At 49.6% G+C, this 23,764-nt stretch overlaps 1 protein-coding gene across 2 annotated transcripts; it reads right to left on the reverse strand.

Annotated features, from left to right (window-relative positions):
- Positions 1-1,422: 1,422 nt before the first annotated feature.
- Positions 1,423-18,539, reverse strand: CLU (clusterin). Of its 2 annotated transcripts, none has more exons than XM_032389066.1 (9): positions 18,325-18,539; positions 14,693-14,824; positions 12,949-13,097; positions 9,333-9,503; positions 7,453-7,858; positions 6,263-6,367; positions 3,013-3,242; positions 1,912-2,087; positions 1,423-1,672 (listed from the first exon to the last, which is right to left on the reverse strand). In XM_032389066.1, the coding sequence occupies exons 2-9, from the start codon at positions 14,784-14,786 to the stop codon at positions 1,663-1,665; spliced, it is 1,341 nt and encodes a 446-aa protein (XP_032244957.1). In that variant the 5' UTR covers positions 14,787-14,824; positions 18,325-18,539; the 3' UTR covers positions 1,423-1,662. The 2 variants fall into 2 exon arrangements, with proteins under 2 accessions (XP_032244957.1, XP_032244958.1); XM_032389067.1 differs by lacking the exon at positions 18,325-18,539 and adding an exon at positions 15,612-15,791.
- Positions 18,540-23,764: the final 5,225 nt, after the last annotated feature.

Below are 23,764 nucleotides of genomic sequence, written 5' to 3' on the forward strand. Positions count from 1 at the left end.
AGGATGTGACATTAATGTGATGTATGACTTACAAAGATGGTCATTTTAGCAAACGCCTTCTGAACCCATGCCCCTAATTAATATATGTCATTAAGTGACTCATACTAACTTGATTCTGAATTTCCTTGAGAGCAATATGAAAATAGCAGCTTCTCTGATGAGCTCAGCCTTGGAGTGTTACTTGTGTGGCAGAGGTACTTAGAACTTAAAGATGAGGAACAGTGACCTAAGAACATTCTAAGCGTTTAATTAATATGTGGACTTTGCTACAAACCTGGAATGCAGCCGGATGTGTTTTCTTCATGTGAGGTATATTTGATGAAAAGAATTCTATAGTTAGAAAACACTCAGAAGGGGCGCCTGGGTGGCTCAGTCATTAAGCGTCTGCCTTCGACTCAGGTCATGATCCCAGAGTCCTGGGATCGAGCCCCGCATCGGGCTCCCTGCTCAGCGGGGAGCCTGCTTCTCCCTCTCCCACTCCGCCTGCTTGTGTTCGCTCTCTCGCTGTGTCTCTTGCTGTCAAATAAATAAAATCTTAAAAAAAAAAAAAGAAAACACTCAGAGATGGTAAGGCTTCCTAACTTAATGTTGGGGGAAGAACCACGATTAGGCAGGGCCATCTTCTGGCAGCACGGGGTACTGCAGCCCGGCTATATCGACTAAGTGGTAAATACGCCACCAGGAAAAATCCAAGTAGACGAGAAATTGTGGTCGAGGGCAAGATAGGAAGGTTTTATGGACTGACAGCAGACAAACAATGCCACAGTCAGGAAGGTGTCACAGGAATTCCAAACCCTTACAAGTAAAAAGGAAATTGCCTCATTTTGTCTTTGGGGGGCAATAGATTCCATTAAGAAAATGCCAACTGGGTATTAAAATACCCAGAATGCCTTATTATCTCTTCTTCTTCTTCTTTTTTTATTTGACAGAGAGAGAGAGAGAGAGAGAGCACAAACAGGGGGAGAGGCAGAGGCAGAGGGAGAAGCAGGCTTCCCGCTCAGCAGGGAGCCCGATGCAGGGCTCGATCCCAGGACCCCGAGATCATGACCCGAGCTGAAGGCAGACGCTTAACCATCTGAGCCACCCAGGAGCCCCTATTATCGCTTCTTCAATCTTATTTTCAATGTGTTCCTTCAGGAGATCTCACCCACCCTAATCAGAATACAGCAACCGTTTTATAATGGAATGGACAAGATTCACTTTTCAGAAATGTATTTTACTTGGCCATTAAGAACACATTTCTGCTCCTAAAAGCAAGAAATCCTTGGTTTAACTTTGTCGCACTCCTTTTATTCTCAATTACATGATAGTCCTTATACCATCTTAGCTAGTGCTTTTCTTTTCTACTTTTTTTTTCCATACCAAAATGAAGGCGCATGGGAGATGGAAAAACCCAGTATAAAAGCAGGACACCCCAGAGCGTTCAGATTACTGGCGGTTTTATTGAGTTAGTGGCACACAGGAGTTCTTCCCATGATCAGCGAACGCGGCGTTACGGTGCGGAGTCCGGAGGGAGGAAAGGCTGGGTGAGGGGACAGAAGGGCCTCGAGGCAAGGCCCGGTCCACTCGGTGACATGCGGAGCTCTCTCTAGGGGCCTATTGCTCATCTCGGGGGCAACGGAACTCAGGCAGCCCCCTATTTGGAGAGGCAGTGGTCACATCTCATTCCTCCCTGAAAACAAAATGGAGGAGAATGGAAGGTGAGGGCTGGACACTCACGGATAAATGCTTCTCAACAAAGAAAGAACATCCTCCAAAGGAAAATTAGAATTTCCAGAGATTTTTCTGGCTTCGTGCCTGGGCTCTGGCTATAGGAGCAATCGTTCCCAGGCTGGATCTGCGTGGCCTTTTTTCTGGGTCCCAGGGCCCTGCTGGGCAGGGAGGGAGCACAGCTGAGGCCTGCCTACTCACCGGTTCTTGTGGCGGTATTCCTGAAGGGCTTTCTCTGCCACAGTCTCCATAAATTTAGGATTGTTCCTGGAGACGTCTTCTGGGATCATCACAGTGATGGGGTCGGAATCGAAGAGCTTCACAACCACCTTAGTGACCCCAGTGGGAACGCTGGAGTCAGAAGTCTGGGACCCCACCTAGGAGGAAAAAGGGTAAGAGAAGGACTGAAATATTGGTCAAAATGGACTCCTTTTGCAACAAAAGACAGCCTCAGATGTGGACAGGTGACCCCTTTGCTTTTTACTCAGTTTGACATCCGTAACATTCCATGAGCAGGAGGGCCCTAATTCAGAGACACTTGTTTGTAGGAGTCAATCCTATCTGCAAATGACCAGCCCTTGGGGAGCACTCCCAGAGGAAAAGTGGTTTTTAAGCCACCATGTTTTCTTTGGGCAGCCCCTGGCTGGGCCAGTGGCAGAAAAGGAATCGGGGAAAGAAAAACAAAAAAAAAGGTTCCCAGCACTAGAGAGAGGCTTTCTATTACTGGTAGAGGATAACGCACCAATTCATGAGCCAAGCTACGTGGCGCAGGGCAGCGAGGCACCCTCGTGGGAAAAGCACAGGCTTTTCAGCCAGGCAGACAGTTTCAAATGCCTAGGTGAGCCACCTGTCAGTTCTTAAACCTAGGGCAAGCTGTTGAATCTCTCACTTTCTTCAACCATGAATGGGGTCACAATGGGGGCACCTGGGTGCCTGTTGGCATCTGACTCTTGATTTCGGCTCAGGTCATGATCTCGGGGTCGTGAGATCGAGCCCCACCTTGGGCTCCACGCTGGGGCATGGAGCTTGCTTAAGGTTCTTTTTCTCCCTTTCCCTTTGCCCCTTTCTAAAAAAAAAAAAAAATGGGGTCATGGCATTCTACACCTCACTGGGAGATGAGGCTTCCATGCATCAGTGTACTTCAAAGTTTTTATGTTTCCTGCCATATGGCAAATGCTCGATCCAAAGCTTAAGTGCCCCCCTGAATATCTTCCTCCCATTTTGCTTCCAGGGGAGGGTCACATCGCCGCCAGACCACACCCGCCCCACCGAGCTTCAGTGTGTGGCCAGGACGTGACTCACCGTCGTGACCTGGAGATAGAATGGGTCTTCACTTTGAGTGAGATTAGCCAGCTGGGACACCCAACTAAACTGCTCATTCAGCTGCTTCAGCAGGGAGGACGTGTTGAACATCTTCTCCTGATAGGACTGCAGGAGCTCGTCGTACAGCCTGGTGAACTTCTCGGCAATCTGGAGGGAATTATTAAGTTCCTGTCGCAGCTGAGCCTGAGCGGGGTTGCTGGAAGAACAGTCTGCCCGGAGATGGGGAAAAAACAAGGCAGAAATGTGAAGGGAAGGCTAAAAAAGGATAAAAACATGAATGGGAATCAGTTCATGGAGCCAGGACCCAAAGCGGAGATACTCTAAATGCCCAGCCACGTGCCGTGTGTCATCAGTCTGTAACAAAATACAGAGCTCGCCCCAGGATGTAAATCGACACGCAGCTTCCTTCATCGACAAAGTCTTGCTCTGGAAAACATTGGCACCTGGACTAACCAGTGTCCTTAGTGACATCACTGATTCACCTTTGGGTGCAAGGCCCTTACCTCCTTGGAGACTGGTGAAAGGACGTTGACCACACTTTGAGAAACACTGCTCTCAGTCTACGTGCTCAGACCTGGAGCTACTCTCGCTGTGCTAGTCCCCCGAGGGATCATTTCTGGAGAGAAACTAGGTACCACACACGACTCAGGTGCTGTGGATATCCACTCTCTCCAATAATCACATCTTTTCTACCTTAAGTATTACCAGGGATGAAATTGAGGTCCACAAAAGTAAATCACTTGCTTAAAGACATAGAATGATTTATGGGGCCAGGATTGAATCCAGAGCTTTAACTCCTAAACCTAGGTTCTTCCTCCTCTGAGTCTGTGGCTTTGGAAAATTCTCCAAGCCTGTCTTTTGAGCATATCTGCAAAGCTAAAAATCTAGTGCCAACAGTCCATGACATAGAGAGCTGGCCAGGATCCTTGGTCCATCTGCCCATCATGGCTGGTCACCCAGCTCACCAGGGAGGCAGAGAAGACACAGGGGACTGCTTTGGGTCCTGGAATGCCCACTGCAGGTTGTCTGATCAATAAGAGCTGGCAACTACCCACTATCTCTTTAAAAACTACTGATTTTCTTTCCCTGATTTTTTTCAAAAAATATCTCAAGGATGGTACATCAAACCCTAGCAAGTCAGGGGAAAACAGATCTTTGCACACTGCATTTACTATAAAGGATTACCATAAATGATTATAGTGTATTTGTATTAAAATCTCAAAAATGTTAGGTGGGGCAAGAAATAAAAGCCAGGTTGAAAAGATAATACAATGAATAATCTTAACTCTTTCACCAGGGAAAAATTAAAAAGTGAGAAGAGTCATTGAGAACTGAGACTCCATCTAGAGCAGTGGATCTCAACCGGGGGCTCTGCTGCCCCAGGGGCATATTTGACAAGGTCTGAAAATAGTTTTGGTTGTCACGACTGGGGTGGTGGGGAGGCTACGGGTGCCTCGTGGGTAGAGGCCAGGGGTGCTGCTAAACATCCCACAGCGCACAGGACAGCCCCTCACGATAAAAGTGACCCGGTCGGGGGGCGCCTGGGTGGCTCAGGTGGTTAAGCATCTGCCTTCGGCTCAGGTCATGATCCCGGGGTCCTGGGATCAAACCCCGTGTCCGGGGTGGATGGGGGAGGCCTACTCAGGGGGGAGCCTGTTTCTCCCTCTCCCTCTGCCCCTCCCCTACTCGTGCACGCACTCTCTCTCTCCCTCTCTCTCTCAAATAAGTAAATAAAATCTTAAAAAAAAAAAAAAAAAGCAATCCAGTCCAAAATGCCAACAGCGCCAAAGCTGAGAAACCCTGGTCTAGAACGTTCGGGCAGTGCGTGTTCATTTGGAGGCCCGCGCCTGAAATAAGAGGCGGTAACTCTCTCTCGGTGAAGAGAAGGCAGTGTGGGTAAGCTGGGATCAGTGACCGTTAAGATCAGTGCTCGGGGCGCCGATTTGAGCAGGGGCATCTATGCCTCTCTTCTTCTGGCCCGACGTGTGACTCTCCGCTGGTGGGGAACCGCACACTTGATGCTTCTCTAACTATGGTAGTTGATGGACAAAGCCCGGGAGGCTGGGTTGAGGACTCACCTGCACTTCATACATCAGCCCCTCCCCCCACACTTGTATTTATTTCGCAGTGGCTTCAAAACTTATAGGAGTGAGGCTAGGAATATTTAACTAGACTCCAAAGGCTTGCCCTGGCAAACCCAAACGTATTAAGTAAGAGCAAAGCCACAAGATCGATCTGCCACGTCCAAGGGAAACAATTAACTCTTTCCGAGCAGAGACTGCTATGTGCCAGGAACCATTCCAGATGCTTTCATAGCTGTTACTCAAAGTAGGAAGAAATGAGCCAATGAAGAGATCTGATAAAGCTGAGGGATGCCCTAAAAGGAAGTACGGTTGACCCTCAAATAACATGGTTTGAACTATGTGCGCTTATACGCAGTTCTTTACAGTATGGTACTGTAAACATAGTTTTCTCTTATAATTTTCTTAATAACGTTTTTTCTCTAGCTTACTTTAAGAATATAGTATATGATACACGTTACATATGAAATGCATGTTAACAGATGGTTTATGTTATCGCCTCCCCTCACCCCCTCGCTGTTCAAGGGTCAACTATATTTCCCTTGCTTTGGGGACCGACCAACCAAAGGGTATTTTGCTGGGAAGTTAAGGCACCACTACCTGTGATCCACGTGTTCTGGGGACAGAACACCAAACACTGGTTAAGAACACATCCCATACACTTAGCTCTCCAACATATGGGTGTCCTATCATCTTGGGAAGTTACTCAACCTTCTTGTGACTATGAGCTTTTTCACCTCGGTAAGATAGGGACAGTCACTGTACCCAACTCAGGGTCATTCTGAGGAAATGAGTAAATGTTTGCAAAGTGTTTACAACAGTACCAACATGGTAAGAGTTTGTTAAACAGAATACATATTATCTAAAAATCCATCATCTGCAGAAAAAAATAGGGAGGTCTACCCGGCATGGCCCTTGGGAAGAGAGTAGCTGGGGAAATCAAAAAAAGATGTCTCCCAATTTCAGGGACAACCCTACCTCTTAGCCCTTGTCTACAGATGAGGGCCCACATGGAGCACGGCCAAGGAGCCCCCTCCCCCCAGTGCCACAGCTAGAAGTCAGCGGAGCTGGAATTTCAAGTCCCATGTGCCTGACCCCATAAAGGGAGCCCCGGTGAGGTACCAGGGATCCAAGGCTCCCCGACTCACCCATAGACAAGATCTCCTGGCACTTTTCACACTGGTCCTTCATCTTCAGGCACCCAGTGGAGTTGTGACGGATCTCCTTGCACACGGCGCCGTCCTGGTTCTCTTCTGGAGACACACGAGGGAAGAGGGCGTCATGCTGAGGGACCACACAGAGCAATATAGGAATGGGCCTCCCCTCCGACCCCTTCCACACTACTGTTTGCCTCTTTGAGATGCTTCTGTGGGCAGAGCAGGTTGGGAATGGGTTGTCTGCCTGCAGACCTAGGCCTCTCTGATCAGGGCTCCCTGCAGAGGGACAAGAGGGGGTTCCCGGGGCTCCCTCAGTTAGGTGTGACCTCACCTCCCACCATCTCCATCCGATGAGCCCTTCCTGCCTCCACACTGCCATAGCTATATGCCGTTCTCTTTGGCATCTGACCCTTTCTGCTCTGCATTCTATCTGGCTCATCTCTCTCCCCCTAGGGTCAGCAAACCCCTTGAAGGCAGGAATGGGATCCTCCTTAGAGTGGCCTTAGAAGACAAGGCTCCCCCCGCCATTATGGATATGCAGTAGATGCTGTTCAATTCAATGTCCTCCTGTATCTCCAAACTGTTTCAAGCCAAACTTCGTGCCAATCCAACGGTAGCCTTTAGGAGATGGTGTTGGCTGACCATGTCTGTTAGTTTAACGAAGGAAATCACTTCTACAAGTATTGACTTTTCATGTCCATAGTAGACCTCATTCATTCAAAAAATATTCACGCATGCCCCCAGGTGATAACCAGGAACAGCTTTCTAAACTGTAGCATGGACTGATTATATAATCGGTCACCACTGTAGGCACGGCATCCACATAAAGGCACCTGGGTTCCCAAGACAGAGGGGCCTGGTTCTCTAGAAAGGAGTAATCAAAGTCATGCCCACCAGGGGCTGGAAGGGGCATGGTAAACTTGAGAGAACACAGAATCTAAGTCCAGCAGGGCTACATTTGACCAGGTGCCCCTTTATCGGCTGTGAATACTTGGACACGTTCCTCCACCTGTCATACTTTTCTCCTCCTTAAATGGGGATAATACCACCTTCATGGGGTTGCTGGGGGAAACTGGGATGCCACACGCCAAGCCCCTGGCATAGTCTTTAGAATCTAACGGGCTTCTCAGTAACTTGCTTATTCCCAACCCTTCTTAGGAAGAATGAGACGGCTTTCTAACCTTCTGTGAAATCCATTGGGAAGTGAGGGATTCTATGCAGGTTGACATCCATGGCCTGCTGAGCCTGATGTATCATGTCAAAGAAGGGCTGAAACATGTTGTGGAAATTCAAGGGTTGGTAACCAGGGAAAGGCATTATGTTCCGGGCGAAGCGGGACTTGGGATTGAAGAAGAAAGGCCTCCTCTGGAATGAGCTGAAGGGTGAGTAGCGGTAAGGGTCCTGGGGCTCACGGGCGAAGAATCTGTCCTGGAAAAGCTCATCCATAATGCTGGACATCCGGTTGAAACTGTCCTGCATGACGTCCAGGGCGTGAGTCTGCTGCCGGTCATTCTCCAGCAGGGAGTCGATGCGGTCACCATTAATCCAGAAGTAGAAGGGAGAACTCTGGTTCAGAAACTCCTCAAGCTGTGATGGCAGAATGGGGAAGTTAGGAGAAGCTCGCTCAAGTCCCAGCCTCCCCTTGTGCCCCCTCGCTGCCCCTTGGTCACCTCAGTCACATAGCACATGACCAAAGCCCCTGCTGGGCCTGGCTCCCTGGCCCCCCAGCTGTCAGGCCAACGCTGTTCCATTCTACCTGCCCAAAGGGGGAAGAGTTTGGGAAGACGTCTGAGGCCAAGAGATGCATAAACCCCTGTCACCTGAGACTGGTCTCCTCTCTGGCCACCAAGGATCCCCACACCCCGACTCAGCCAAGGGCCAAAGGATGGGCCTTCGGTTCATGAGTTGCAACCAGGCGAAGCCCACAGGGGAGGATGGGATCGATATTAATGTGCTAAAATTCTTAATTCCTTCTGCCTAAGAGGACCCAGGGATGAGCCATACTACGAAGTCGTTTGTTATGTCATCCAGCTAATAATTTCTGGATAAGAATCTTCTAACACACGGCATAGGTGCTTTTAACGACTTCACACTTGCTCACTGGTAGCAAACGTTACCAACTGATCGTGGACTCCAGGCCCCGATGCAGCCGGGACTGATCAACTGCATCTGGCATGTGAAATGAAGTCGTGATACTGTGATTTATAAAGACAAGTGTATGTTTGGTCTTTGTCTGGTTCCTAAAGCCCTTAGAATTTCCTGTGAGGAGAGCAATAAAGTTATATGCTAATAAGAAATTAAAAAATAATAAAGTTATGCTAATGAGGTGGCTTTTGGAAAGCACCTGAGGATGGGGGTGGGTCGCCAGGGGAACCAACCAAGATTAGAACAATGGAATTTTTAATCCCATCTCCTGAGTTCTGGAGAGGGGAGATGTGCTGGAGATTGAACCCATCAGCAATGGCCAATGATTTTATCAATCATGCCCATGGGAGGAAGACTCCATAAAATCCCAAAAGGATGGGCTTGAGGAGTTGCTGGGTTGCTGAACGTGTGAAGATGCAGGAGAGCGGTGCCCTCTCAGAGGGCATGGAACGCTGCCCACCTCTTGTCCATACCTTGAGCTATATATTGCCTCTCTCTGGCTTTTCAGAGTTAGATCCTTTTATAATAAACCAATAACCTAATCAGTCAAATGTGTGTCTGAGTTGTGAGCTGCTCTAGCAAATTAATTGAACGCAAGGAGGGGGTTGTGGGAACCTCCAATCTATAGCCAGTCGGACAGAAGCACAGGTGACAAGCCAGACTCATGATTGGCACCTGAAGTTGGGGGGGTGGGGAGGACAGTCTGTGGGCCTGAGCCCTTAGCCCATGGGATCTCATGCCGTCTCCGGGGGGACAGTGTCAGAACTGAACGGATTTGTAGGCACCCAGCTGGTGTGGGAGAACTGCCCCACCTGTTGGAACTGGGGGCAGGACCAGAGAAGGGGCATATTTCACACTCAGTTCCCGCATCTGCCACCCAGAGCCCCGCTGTGCTCAGCAGCCTGTCCCCTTTCACCTGGTGGCCAACCAGCCCCGAGCTGCTTCTGCAGACGCGGGCGTAGAACTTCATGCAGGTCTGTTTCAGGCAGGGCTTACACTCCTCCCAGAGGGCCATCATGGTGTCATTGCACACCCCCTGTGACGCCTTCAGCTTCGTTTCCGAATCCTTGGTATCATTTAGGGCATCCTATGGGAGGACACGAGGTCAGGTTAGCCACGCGGAAGCCACAGGCTTCACGCTCTGCAAGCAGGCACGATGGCGCCGGGCTCTCCACCCCCTCAGGCCTTTTCCCGGGGCCAGCCACACACAGTCCCTATATCCTCCTCTGGCTCCTGCGTTCCCCCCATTTGCCTGGAATTCCCTCCCCACCCAGCTTTAAACATCTTCTCAACTTCAAGACCTGGCTCTTCTTTACAGTCCTCCCCAGCCACTAGAACGCACGTGGATATCCCCTTTCTCTGACGCTGCCCTTAGTCTTGACCCCAGAGGCGCTCTGAATCTTATTAGTCAATTGCAGCCACGGGAGGAAGTAAGCCTTCAAAATCAAAGTCACAACAACTACCAAAACCCTCTAGCACATCCATGTCATTTGGCCCAATAATTCTATAAGAATCCATCCCAAAGAATTCCTGCCATAAAGGGGAAATCCATATGCATGAAGATATTTGTTATGGTATTTGTTTTTTTTTTTAATTCTTTTTTTTTTAATTTTTTTTATTGTTATGTTAATCCCCATACATTACATCATTAGTTTTAGATATAGTGTTCCATGATTCATTGTTTGTGCATAACACCCAGTGCTCCATGCAGAACGTGCCCTCCTCAATACCCATCACCAGGCTAACCCATCCTCCCATCCCCCTCCCCTCTAGAACCCTCAGTTTGTTTTTCAGAGTCCATTGTCTCTCATGGTTCTTCTCCCCCTCCAATTTCCCCCCCTTCATTCTTCCCCTCCTGCTACATTCTTCTTCTTCTTTTTTTCTTTCTTAAGATATATTGCATTATTTGTTTCAGAGGTACAGATCTGAGATTCAACAGTCTTGCACAATTCACAGTGCTTACCAGAACACATACCCTCCCCAGTGTCCATCACCCAGTCACCCCATCCCTCCCACCCCACCCCCCACTCCAGCAACCCTCAGTTTGTTTCCTGAGATTAAGAATTCCTCATATCAGTGAGGTCATATGATACATGTCTTTCTCTGTTTGACTTATTTCGCTCAGCATAATACCCTCCAGTTCCATCCACGTCGTTGCAAATGGCAAAATCTTATTCCTTTTGATGGCTGCATAATATTCCATTGTATATGTATATGTTATGGTATTTGTTTATGGCGGGGGGGAAAAATACTGGAATCAACCCGGATGCTTAAAAATAGAAGGTCAAGCAAATCGTTGGTCTACACAGAGGCCGGAGATGCATGGCTTTGCGAGGGTGTTCGTAGTTAAGTTTTAAATAGTATAACAAGCATTTTTCATGTTAACAAGTTGTGATTTTGAATATAGTGACTATCAGAAGAGTATAGAGGGGGAAAAAAAAGAGTGAGAAACAGATCAAATGTTAACAGCGAATTGTCCAGAGGTTAAAAGGGTTTCAGAAAACTTTTCCTCTTCCACTTTTCTATATTAAAATCTCGACAAATGAGTGTATTAATGCTTCGAAGAAGAGTTAAGTAGACCATCCACACCCCAAAGCAAAGAGCTGACCAGGAAAGAGTTTGAGTTCTGTGAGATCCCTCTCCTGTTCCGGGTCCCCTGTTCCTGCTGGGAAGGCCACCAGGCCCCCTACTGAGCCAATGCACCAGCGTCAACTACACGGCCCACTTCCTTTCTTGCCCGTTCACAGATTCGGGAACTAAGACGGCATGGAGTCTTTTCCTGAACTTGATGGGCTTTATCACAGAACCTGGATTGCAGGATACCAAACTCTGATGATAACCACAAAAACTCAAAAATAGGGCTTGCCTGACACTTCTCTATGAGCTACTTGAGGATTCTCATAGTATTATGCTGAGCGAAATAAGTCAGTCAGAGAAAGACAAGTATCATACGATCTCACTGATATGAGGAATTCTTAATCTCAGGAAACAAACTGAGGAGTGGTGGGGGGTGGGAGGGATGGGCTGGCTGGGTGATAGACATTGGGGAGGGTATGTGCTATGGTGAGTGCTGTGAATTGTGTAAGACTGATGAATCACAGACCTGTATCTCTGAAACAAATAATACATTATATGTTAAAAAAAAGAAGAAGATAGTAGGAAGGGAAAAATGAAGGGGGGGAAATTGGAGGGGGAGGTGAACCATGAGAGACTATGGACTCTGAGAAACAAACTGAGGGTTCTAGAGGGGAGGGGCGTGGGGGCATGGGTTAGCCTGGTGATGGGTATTAAAGAGGGCACGTAATGAATGGAGCACTGGGTGTTACACGAAAACAGTGAATCATGGAACACTACATCAAAAACTAATAATGTAATGTATGGTGATTAACATAACATAAAAAATTAAAAAAAAAAAAAGAATGGTGAAGAAAAACACTGATAACAAGGAAGGGCATTAAGTGTCAAAAGAAACTGCTGAATCGGCCAGCATTTCCCTAAGTGGCTTCCAGGGAATTGTGCTAAAAGCTATGATGGGGAGAGGGGTGCCTGGGTGGCTCAGTAGGTTAAGCGTCTGCCTTTGGCTCGGGTCATGATCTCAGGATCCTGGGATCAAGCCCCATGTCAGGCTCCCTGCTCAGTGGGGAGCCTGCTTCTCCCTCTCCCTCTGCCCCCCTTCCTACCCCCAGTCATGTGCACTCCCTCTCACTCCATCTCAAACAAATAAATAAAATCTTTATAAAAAAAAAAAGCTATCATGAGGAGAAAAAAGGATTTCCTGATCAATTTGGTTTGGAAAACACAGGGTTAAATGAAGTTCCACGAACTTCTTTACTACAGAACTTCTCAGAGCCTTTAAAACACTTTACTATGCATTATGGGTCATGAAGGTGGCAGGTGACCTGTCTTAGCATCTCCTTCATTAGGGGTAGGGAGGCAATGGGAGTAGGTTTTTAGGATACCCTTAAGGAGACTACTGACTTTTTTAAAAATAAGTCGTTTATTCCATTATGGTGTTTTAGTTTTGTTGAATCATTATGCACAGGCTAGACCCACTATTTTCACTATCCGACTTAAATGTCTCTTTATGAAGTACTCAGAACTCTAGAAAGCCATGGGGTACGGCAGTGTGTACCTGCCTTAACCCCAAAGTTATTGCCCTACTCGATAAGCTTCCTGAAGGTAGGGTACCATCCCCCTCCTGACCCAGGACAGACCCAAACCAGAGCCTACCTTGGAGCTTGCATAGTCAGGGTTTAGAAAAATCTATTGAAGTGAATAATCGGTCATCATCAGGCCCTGGGCCAGGCTGGTAAGAAACCAGATCCAAGATCTAACCCCTTGAAGCTTTCAAAAGCAAAGAAACCTTCCCTCTTTTCTTAACTACAGCCCCAGCATCAGCAGACACTAGCCTGAAAGGGCTGAGGGTCACCATGACAACCCAGCAGGGCACCAGAAGGGCGATGACCACTCCCCTCCAGCAGGGGAACTCAGGTGGTGGGGGGGGGGGGTGCAGTCAGCTGGCTCCTCCTTACCTCTTTCTTCTTCTTGGCTTCTTCCAAGTTGCTGAGCAGTGATTTGCGCTCCTCGTTTGTTTGTTCTATTAGGGTCTTTATCTGTTTCACCCCCTTGAGAGCATTTTTAATTTCCTTATTAATGTACTTACTCCCCTCGGTGGACATTTCTGCAAGAGAAGGGCAGGGAGGGAGAGTGAAGAGAGAGGCAGAGATGGTGCTGGGGATATCACCCTAGAACCAGCTGGGATGGTCTGGAAGGCCAGTTCAGTCTAGGGGCTGTCAAGGCTGGGAGCACCCACCCCGGCGGGCAGCCTTCCAGCTCCAGCTTTGCCCTGACCCGGGGGCCCATCATGGGGCTTATTGTGGACCCAGGGCCCAAATAGCGATTATGCTAGTTGCTCAGGAGCACAAAGCACTGGCCCAGGCACACCCCAGGGGAGAGACAGCGAGCGGCACGATGCCCCTGCAGCCCTGGAGAACGAGCCTGCCCAGCTGCACGAGAACACTTCCACGGAAAAAAATATCCTGAGAAACAGAACAGAGGAGCATAGGGGAAGGGAAGGAAAAATAAAACAAGATGAAATCAGAGAAGGAGACAAAGCATGAGAGACTCTTAATCATAGCAAAGAAACTGAGGTTTGCTGGAGGGGAGAAGGGTGGGGGGATGGGGTAACTGGGTGACGGGCATTAAGGAGGGCACGTGATGGACTGAGCACTGGGTCTTAGATGCAACTGATGAACCACTGATCTCTACCCCTGAAGCTAATAATACACTGTATGTGACTTAAAATAAAAATTTTTTTAAAAATATTCTGGAAGCATAACTGTTCAAACATCAAAATGTAAAATCTTATTTTGGACACAAGTGTTTCTGGGAGTCCGTTTTACCAAACATCTGAACTTCCTTATTCCATGGCTCCACATGATAGGGGACACAAAGATGAATTAATGACACCGTTCCACAGGAGACCGTGATCGAGACACAACGCCGTGTGGCAAATGCAATGAGACAGTGTCACCGAGGTACTGAAGAAGTAACAGCTAAGGCTTTTCTGGTGGTTCTCCTGGGCCAAGCACTGAGCCGGCCACATCACATGCCCTTTTAGGCAATGCTCTCTGCACTGAGGTCATCCCCCCCTGCACCGACGACGAGGAAAAAGCAGCAGAGTGAGATCAGATCCTTGCCCCGGGTTAATACAGCTAGGGAGTCACAGAGCCAGACACATACCCAAGTCTGATCTCCAAGTTTGAGTTTTTAACTACCACCCCAGAGAACCAGTCAGCTTGTAGGACAAGCATGGGGAGGAGGGTGGGGGTTGGGGGGGCTTCAGGAAAGGCCTGGCAGAGGAGGGGACCTCGAAGCTAGGCTCTGCAGGACATTTCCCCTTACCTGGATATGGAGCATTGGGTTTCTAGGTGGAAAGGTGTAGGGTACATATAGTAGGTGCTATGGAGACTCAAAAATGGAAACTCACGAAGTCTCGAATGAGGCAGGCTTCCCAGAGGAGGCGTGGGCCCCGGGACAAACAGACTGGTGAAAAGGGATGCAGTGGCCAGAAAGTGCTGGGGATACACCTGAAAAATGCCCAGAAGCCCACCTGACGGCCAAGAACCTAGACCAGGTAGCTGGGCGGGGGAGGAGGCTCTGAGAGGGGCCAGCCTGAGCAAAGCAGATGGGATGCACAGGACCAAACGGTCTCTACCGCTTCGGGCCCTGGCAGAGAGGAAGTGTGCTAGGACAGGGAACACCTGCTCCACTTACCCTGGAGCTCTGTGTCTGAGACCATCTGGTCTCCCAGAACCCGTCCATTCTCCCAGGTCAGCAGCAGCCCCACCAGCAGCAGGAGAGTCTTCATGGCGCCTCCCTCTCCAATTCTGGAATCCCAGCAGGCCTCTGTTTGTAGAGAACAGGAGACTGTCATGGTAACAGCTAGCCAGGCTGCTGGTTTCCGGCCCGGCCTGCAGCCTACAGCAGCTTCTCCAGAGCCCCACGGAGGCCCTGCCCTCAGCTGGCCCCTCGGCTGCCATTACTGTGTTTTTATCCCCCAGGGAAACTGGGAGAAAAGCTCAGTCTTGCCCCTGGACCCCTTCAAAAGAAAGTGGCTACAGGGAGGAACCGTAGGAGAAGAAGCCTAATACAGAAGAAACGAGAACTCTGGAGTCAGAGCTCTGGGCTCAGGTCCAGCCCTCCCCCCCCCCCCCCCCCCCCCCCCCCCGGCCGCCCCAGAATCGCTGACTAAGCCTGAGCATGTGCTTTCTGCATCCAGGAAGGATGTCTATCTGATACCTGCTCATGTCAAATAAACCCTCAGAACACCTCTCTGGGCTGACTCACTGGCCCCTCTCCTTCCCCAGCCCTGATGTGGGGACTGCGTAGAGCCCCCCTGTGCTGTGTGCATCACTAATCAGGCCCACAGCAGGCGTTCCCAATCCATCACAAAAGAAAAATCCCCTTTTTTTCCACCAAGCCTCAACACCCCCTAAAACGGCCTTTCAAGACTCTGAGGCAGTGAGAGCCAGCCCTTTGGGGGTTGGCAGAGGAAAATAAAGGTCATTTGCCATCCCTCGCATGAGACCTGAGATCTATATCCCTGCACAGATTTGGGGTATAAATGCAGTAGAACAGGAGGCAATTGTCTTCAGAGAGTGGGGGGGCAAAGTCAAAGGGTTAAAGGGTGGACCTCACGCCTCCCCAGGAGAAGTTTCCTCTGGATGGATGGGCCCCTCTGCCGCCAGGTCCCTTTCCCGTGGCTCTCCCCTTTAAGCCCACAGTAGCATGCCCTGCCAAGGTGCCCCTGCCACCACTCAGCTGACTGCTGGGAGCCCAGGACAGCCCAGTCTTACACAATGGACCCTTTCCCAGAAGCTGGAGCTGTTGCATAAAACAGAACCCCTCTCCCCAGCAGCCCATCTTCTGGCCTCCTCCCTCCCCCCCCCCCCCCCACCGCACCACTGTTTATCTGAATTCTCTCATTTCCCCTAACAGAACAGGGAGGTGGGGTCCCCCCTTCCCGAAACTGTGAACATCTAAAAACTGCCCTCAGCTCGGCAGGCCCATAGGGACGTATTTGGTAGCACGTAAATAAAGGAAGCCTCGCCCGGAAAGTCATTAGTCAAGCAGCCAAGCTGTGCTTCCCAAACCAGCCACGCAGAGCAAAGGAGCAGCGTGGGAGAAGAGAGTGGGTCATTGCCTTCCCCAAAGACAGGGTGGGTGGCTATTTCAGGCCTGATAGAAGGCCCAGGGCTCACGGGCTCTGCCCTAGCTGCTCACTAAGGCCTGAAATGCCTCAGAGAGAAACAGAGCTTTGGCCACGTCAGAGAGAGAAAGCTAGCAAGAACACCCAGCTCTCGGGGAGAGGCCCCGGGATACTTCTCAGAAATTCATACAAGAGCCTCTGAAATAGGTCTGAACCAGGAGACAGGGCATTGGGCCCTGAAGAAAAGAGAGCTGAAGGCAAGAGCACTGACTGAGGAGTCTGGAAACCCAGCAGCCAGTAGTCTCCCACCAGGAGCCTGGGCCACGGGGAGCAGTCTCCTGGCCCAATCCCTCTGCCTCCAAGGGGAGGGCAAACCCAGAGACAGCATGGGGCTCCCCAGGCCCGCAGCAGGCTGGCAACCCCAGGAGGACAACCCAGCCCTCCCAACCTTCAGTCCAGTGTCCTTTCCCTGACACCATGTCACTTAAATCTGAGCCTCAGTGTCTTCATCTGTAAAATGGCCCCAGCGTGGACCTCCGAGACCTGAATGCCTTCTGCAAACACAGGGGTCTTAGATAGTCATAGTAAATTCTGACTATTTCGAAATCTGACCTAGGACCAGCTGTGGGCATTGGCACTATCTTTCGGGGAAGTGGAAGGAGGTGGCATGTTTCAGAGGGACCGAGGAGCCTGTGGTCCCTCCCTGTGGGGCTTTGCTCCTTTAGAGCACCTAGGAATCACCCGGGGGGGGGGGGGGGGGGGGGGGGGGGGGGGGGGGTCTTATGACAATGCGGACTCCAACTCAGAACGTGACATTGACACTGCTCTTCCAAGGACAGCACTGGAACTGCCCTCCGTATGCGCCGATTCTCCTCTCCTCTCATCTCGGGCCTGGGCACCCGGCTGCCAACCGCTCTGACTGGGACAAGCCCTGCCAAGGTCCTCCACTCCCCACCTCCGCCAGGCAGCCTCTTTCCCCCAAGGACGCTTCACCCGCGCAGATGGAGCCACAGGAAGCACGCAGAGACCTAAGCCAAGCAGTCACGCAGCTGGCGTGCTGCACGGTTTTTTAAAGCCGAAGGCCCAAGCTCCTATCCTACTGCCTCCCCAAATGTAGAAACCAAACCGAAAAGAAAAATGAGGCACCTGTAATTCACACCATCCAGACGCAACACTGTGGTAGACCTCCTTCTATTTTCTATGCATTTGTGCGCAATCAGATCCCTTACACCCACTATCTTCAAATAGTCTTTAAAAGCACACCTCTGAGGCTGCAGAATGGTGCATTTTCTGGTGTCCTCTATTTTGCCATCCCACAAGGTTGGGCATTTACATTGTATGTAATTTCCCACTGTTATTATAATGAAGACTCCAGCCGGCACCCTATCATTGTATCTGTCCTTATTCTTAAATTCCCAATCTCTCTTTAAAAATAAGCATAATAAGCAGCTTCTTCTTCTTCTTCTTCTTTTTTTTTATTAGGTCCAGAAATTCTGGAAGATCAAGGCTTCAGTTCTAGTCCTGATTCTGACACCTACATGCTGTTTATCTTGGGAGAGGATCCTAAACCTCTCCAGGCCTCAGATTATCATCTATAAAATGAGACAGCTGGAGCAGATGTCTGCGATCTGATGGCGATTGTGACTTTTCTCTGATGTATCCTGGTACATTAGGAAGCAGAAAGAGTGGGATTTAAGTGGTTGCAACATGTACTTAAATCAAAACATACTTATAAACACCCTATGGAGAGAACTACGGATTTCGGGAGCAGACAAGATGACCCAAGCAGGCAAGCTGACAACCACCACTGGAGCTCAGTACCTGGACAAGGAGGATGCCACAGGAAGGTCCGGGCCTCCGGCATTAGTTCTCCAAGTCTCGGTTCCCCATCTTTGCAAAAGGAGGGTCATTACACCTGTCCTAGTTACCCCACAGAATTGTGGCTGGAGCTAGCGAGCACGGGAGCTCCGGAGTCCCGGCCTGAGCGCCACCGCCCAGCAATTCTGCTTTCAGCTCGGCGGCCTGGTGATGGGGCTCGGGCCACCTCCCTTCCCTGGTTCCCCGACTCCATCCAAAGCGCAGCTCAGACAGCTCAGGGAGTACCAGCGATCTTCCTGTCCTCTCCTTGTTGCCACCCCTGCCCGCCCTGGGTCCCGGTGGGGCTCTGCGCCGGGTAGGAGAGGTGGGGACATCTCACCGGTCAGCGGCGCCCGGCGACCGTGCGCAGCTCCTGGCGACACCGCGTGGTGAGCACCGTGAGGCGCGCGTATTTATAGCGCTCTGTCTCGTCTACACCCCCTTTGGGGCTGGCTGCAAACCTGCATGACTCACGCCCAAAGAATGCTGTGGAATTCACCGGGAGCTTTCTGGAAGCTGGCGCCGGAGGGGATGTGGAGGGGGGGTAGGGGGGCGCTCTCGGGCAGCACCGGGCGGGGGGCGCGCGTAGGGTATGGGGGGGGGTGCGGGGGAGGCAGGGCATCTGCACGGAGATGGGCCGCGCCGGGGTGCTGCAGTGCACCGCTCCCCACTCGCCGGCGGCTCAGAGCTGGGTGACAGTGCCCCCAGGAGGGGAGAGCTCGAGCTAACTTGCGCAGCTTGGCGACCCCTCCACAGGGTTCCAGGGGTCCACTGCGCTCCCGGCCGGTTCCCAGTCCAAAATAAAATCGCACAGTTCTTTCACATTGAACGTGAGCCTTGTTCCACTTAAGTAGAAAAGCATCAGAAATAATGAGGGTGGGATGGAGAGGGTGTTGTGGGAGAGAAGAACACAGAGGGAGAAAGAAATATCAACTTCTCCCCCCATCACAGAGACCCCGTGGGCCTTTGGTGCACCTGCTGGCCAGGAAGAAACAGAAGTGTATTTTTAGGGGTGAACAGAGCATACATTTGGGGAACCAGAATGTCCCCCTGGCTCCTTGATTCCTAAACCTTAAGCAGTTATAGTCCCCATCCACTTGGGGCCCAGAGCTGGGCGGGCTTCATGGTGTGGGATTCGGCAGCCCCACACTTGGCTTGAGGGCTCTGGATGCAGTCTTGAAATTCCTCATAGTTGTTGAACAAGGGGTCCCGAATTTTCATCTTGCACCCGGCCTTGCAAATTATGTGCAGGTCCTCTTTGCAAGGGGGCTCACTCAGCTCGGTCTGTCTCAGTTCCCTCTGCTGACAGGAGGAGCTTATTTCTAGACTCCCTTTGGCAGGGCGCTTTGGTGTGACAGAGAGATGGGAGACTTCTCGTCACCCCCAGGCAGGGAGGCCACCAACCCAGACGTCCCTCAGGTATAGCTACTTCTTGGGAAGGAAACAGAGCCACCCACTCTGGACCCCCAGGACATTTGCACTCCAGATGAAAAGTCAAGCTGCCTGCAGGTGGTTCTCACACCGATGGGGGGAGATGGATAGGCAGAGGGGGTGTAGGCAACCTGGTTTGGGTGACCGACTTTGAAAACCATGTGAGACGGAAGGCTTTAGGGGAGAGGAGACCTGTATGGTCAGGGGCTGAGTTTTTCCACTCACAACTTCAAGAAATACAGCTTGAGTTCCAGTCCCTGGTTCCCCAAGGTCCGGGGACAACTGGGACCCCACAGTTTTTCCGGAGGGAGCACGGATGCAGCTTCTAGGCCTATGAAGAAGTTGGGGCACTTAAGCTGGTTGTATGGATTTCTGACTACAGTCTCAGCTCTGCCCTAGGGTGCTGGGTGACCTTGGACAACCACTTTGCCCTCTGGGCCTCAGCCTCTTCCCTGTGGACAATGAAGAATCTGGAAGGTAGGTGTCATCTCTAAGGTCCCATTCAACCTCACCTGAGACAATGCCAAGTGTTGAGAAAATCAGCCCAGAAGGAAAAAAAATCCAGTGAAAATGTGTTACAATATTTCTCTCCTGAGGCTTCCTTTTATTTTTCTCAAAAAAAAGAAGAAAGTCTATCAGTAAAAGCTACATTTTCTATGGACACTGCCTCCTCCTTAGCATATCAATGGCTGAGGTCACAGGAGCTGTTTTTGAGCACATTCCTTGTAACTTTTCTGTTCTGTGCCCTCCCCCCCACATCTGGCACAGGAGGCACAATTCTGTGATAATTATATTTGTAAAAATCAGACGTTGGAGGACAGGCAAGGAGATCTGCCTTAGTCAGCTGAAGTCGGGGAAGGGAGGAGAGGAAGAAGGGATTTGGAAGAAAATAACACGATTCACAGACAGGACTGTGGTCCCCTAGGAATGATTACTTGATTACTCTAGCTACTAAGCAAACAAGGCTCAGAAGATTAAACTTTAAGGGGGAAAGTGGGAATTTTGAAAGCTCTCACACCATACTTCATTCAGCGCTGACTCCCCACCACCACCAGCAACGTTCCCCCCAGGTGATCATCCTGCCTCTGTTTGAATGCCCCCCAACGACTGGGAGCTTACTACCTGTATGCAAACAGCTGTCTAGAAAAGCTAATGATAGCATTAGGTTCTCAGAGGCAGGCTCCTACAAGGGCCCCAAGCCCAGTTTTGTCCTTTGGAACCATACAGGAAAACCCAACCCATCTCCCCTTTGCTAGTCCTTCAGATATTTGAAGGCAGCGAAGTGCTTCTCCCAGTGATCTCCGGGCTTGTGGCTGCCTGCCCTGTCCTTGTTTGCGGATTCCTCCCCAGCCGTTCAGCCTTCTGGACCTTGCCTCTCTTGAGGCTCTGAGCCCAGCTGAGAACCTGCCAGTACCAGGGAGAGCTGACCACCTTTTCCCTGGCTCAAATGCTCTAGATGAGCTTTTGTTCAGCTGCTGAGTCACTCGGCTGATTCATATAGAATTCATCATCTTTTTGGCAGATGCGGCTGTTTAATCATTTTGCACCCATCTTGGACTTGTGCAATTAGTTTGGGGTTTGTAACTTGATTTTTTTTCCTGGAACAGGGGACCCTGGGGAGGGGAGAGGGGGAAAGTGAAGAGCTTTACGTTTACCGATTTATCTGATTGATCTCTGTGTGCTTTGCCCCACCATCTCTCCCCTGCTGTGCGGTATCTTTGTCATTCATCCCCATCACGGCCACACTGTCCAGCTCGGTGCCACCAGCATGACAGGTTAACCAGCGCCGACATAGCTGGGACAAGCTAGAAATGGACAAGAGCAGTAAGGACCCCGTGGCCTGCTATTAATAATGCCTCTCCAGGCTCGAACTGTTGAACGGGGATATTCCGTCGATTACAGACCGATGAAAAAAATCACGCATAATACAATTATATACAGTAAACTCAGCCCACAGCTGATGCAGAGATGTCCTGAATGCTTCTTCAGGGCCTCCCCAACGTACAGAAAGTTTCACTCCATCAGTTGCATTTCCCTATCCTCCCATCTAGGGAATACTTTTTTGGGAAAAGATATGAAGCTAGCCTCCTCCAAGTTGCTTGTCATGGACCTCGAAGTAGACAAATATTACTTAAAATATCTTCACTGTTACACTTGCTATTGACTGACTATATGGTCTAGATTTTACTCCAGAGTTGGTCAACTCTAACATTTAGCTCCAATTCTTTGGTTAATGGGCATTTTTAAAAGCTTTATTTATTTATTTCAGAGGTGGGGGGAAGCAGAGGAAGAAGGAGAGAGAGAGAGAATGCTGGAGCAGACTCCCCGCTGAATGCAGAGCCTGACATGGGGCTCCATCCCAGGACCTGGAGATCATGACCTGAGCCGAATCAGCTGCTCAACAGACTGAGCCACCCAGGTGCCCCAATGGGGGTATTTTTAATTGGCCCCGATCTGTCTCAGGGCAAACCTACTTTTTCCACAGCCACCAGGAATCCAAGTAGTTCTTATTTTAGATCCGTGGTTTTCAATGGGACTATACAATGGAATCACCTGGGGAGCTTTAAAACTTACCAGTGCCTGAGTCCCACCACCAGAGGTTATGACTGAATCAAGCTGGGGTGCAGCCAGAGAAAGCAGCAGGACTTTTCATATTCTCCAGGTAGTTTGTTTTGTTTTGTTTTGTTAAGATTTTACTTATTTAATCAGAGAGAGAGAGACAGGGAGAGCACAAGCGGGGGGGGGGGGCAGGAGAGGGAGAAGCAGGCTCCCCGCTGAGCAAGGAACCCGATGCGGGGCTCGATCCCAGGACCCTGGGATCATGACCTGAGCCAAAGGCAGACACTTAACCGACTGAGCCACCCAGGCGTCCCTCTCCAGGTAGTTTTAATGCACAGCCAAAGTTGAGGACCCCTGTTTTCCAGTTTACAAGTTACTGGCTTACACTGTGCCCGTTGATCCTCACTGTATTTCTATGTCACTGTTAAGAGTATGTGGTATCTTTCTATTTTGTAAAAGACAAAATTAGGGGTCAAAAGAATCTTAGCCGGTTTTGCTTACCCAGAGCTGAAATCTGCCCCTTTATCACTTCTCTGTCCCTCATCTTATTTCTAAGGTGCTATATGTTAATATATTAGCCCTCCTCTACAGGATAGCCCTTCAAACATTTGAAAACAATGATTCTATCTCAACTTAGATATGTTTCTTTCTTTTCTTTTCTTTTTTTTTTTTTTTTAAGATTTTTCTTATTTATTTAGAGAGAGCATGAGTTGGGGGGAGGGGCAGAGGGAGAGAGAGAATCTGAAGCAGACTCCCCACTGAGCGCAGAGCCCAGTTAGGGGCTCCATCTCACGACCCTGAGAGCACGACCTGAACCCAAATCAAGAGTCAGACGCTTAACCGACTGAGCCACCCAGGTGCCCCAGACATATTTCTTTATACAAGTCCTTCAGTCCCTTCTCATAGAGTGAGGTTACCAGATACCTCATTGTGCTCCTCCCTGACCCAAGGGTGCTCCATTTTGTCCCTGCTCCTCTGGTGTGGCTTTAGGGACAAACACAAGACCCAGCTTTGGGCAGCCAGGCGGGAGGGCCCCGAGACACAACGTGTGATTTAATATGAAACTCCCTGCAAGGCACCCTCTGCTTACTTTTCTAACATGGTGTAACACACTGTGCTTCTCCAATTGGTTTACACTGACCCCTGGGGCAGGCTGCGGGGCGCGGAGAGTACACAAAGACACAGAAGCAACTGACTGCAGTTTTATTCAGATTAGGGCGAAAAGGTAATCTTTAGAGAGTAATCCATTTCCCTTCCTTGTCTTCCTTCCTTCATTTCTTCCTTTCTTTCTGTCTTTATTCAGTTTCTCCCTAAATCTCATGCTTGGAAAGTAACGGATGTCTACTCATACGTAAATTTATATTTAGAATGTATGTCTGTATATGTAATATATATACATAATCTGTATTACATATCTAAACAAATAAGGGATTTTGCCTTTTTCTTTTCTTTTTCAAAATAAATTCAAAATCGTATTATACATATTGCTTGCTTTTTTCCACAATGTCACGGATATTGGGGATATCCCTCCAGGTCATACGTAGATAGATATAAACCATGCTTTTCCAAAGCTACGTATTTTATTCAGCCATTCCCCTATTCCAATTTTTTTCTGTCACTATAAACTGTGACACAATAAACAGCCTTCCACAGGTATCCCTAATATGCGGGTGCCTTTACTACCATGAGTTAGACTCTCAAATTGGGATTGCTGGGGAAAAGGGAATGTGTAGGATAAAGGAGAATTGTAGTCTTCACGTTAATATTTACTGCCTGCTGGTTTTCCCAAA

Source organism: Phoca vitulina, unplaced genomic scaffold (assembly GCF_004348235.1).
Source record: "Phoca vitulina isolate PV1807 unplaced genomic scaffold, GSC_HSeal_1.0 scaffold53, whole genome shotgun sequence".
Taxonomy (NCBI): Eukaryota; Metazoa; Chordata; class Mammalia; order Carnivora; family Phocidae; genus Phoca; species Phoca vitulina.

Coding starts and splice junctions, on each gene's coding strand:
- CLU (XM_032389066.1), bottom strand. CDS start 14,786: ATGAAGACTCTCCTGCTGCTGGTGGGGCTGCTGCTGACCTGGGAGAAT. Junction 7,859..9,332: donor CGGGGCTGGTTGGCCACCAG/GTGAAAGGGGAC, acceptor CTGCCATCACAG/CTTGAGGAGTTTCTGAACCA. Junction 6,368..7,452: donor CCCAATGGATTTCACAGAAG/GTTAGAAAGCCG, acceptor GTGTGTCTCCAG/AAGAGAACCAGGACGGCGCC.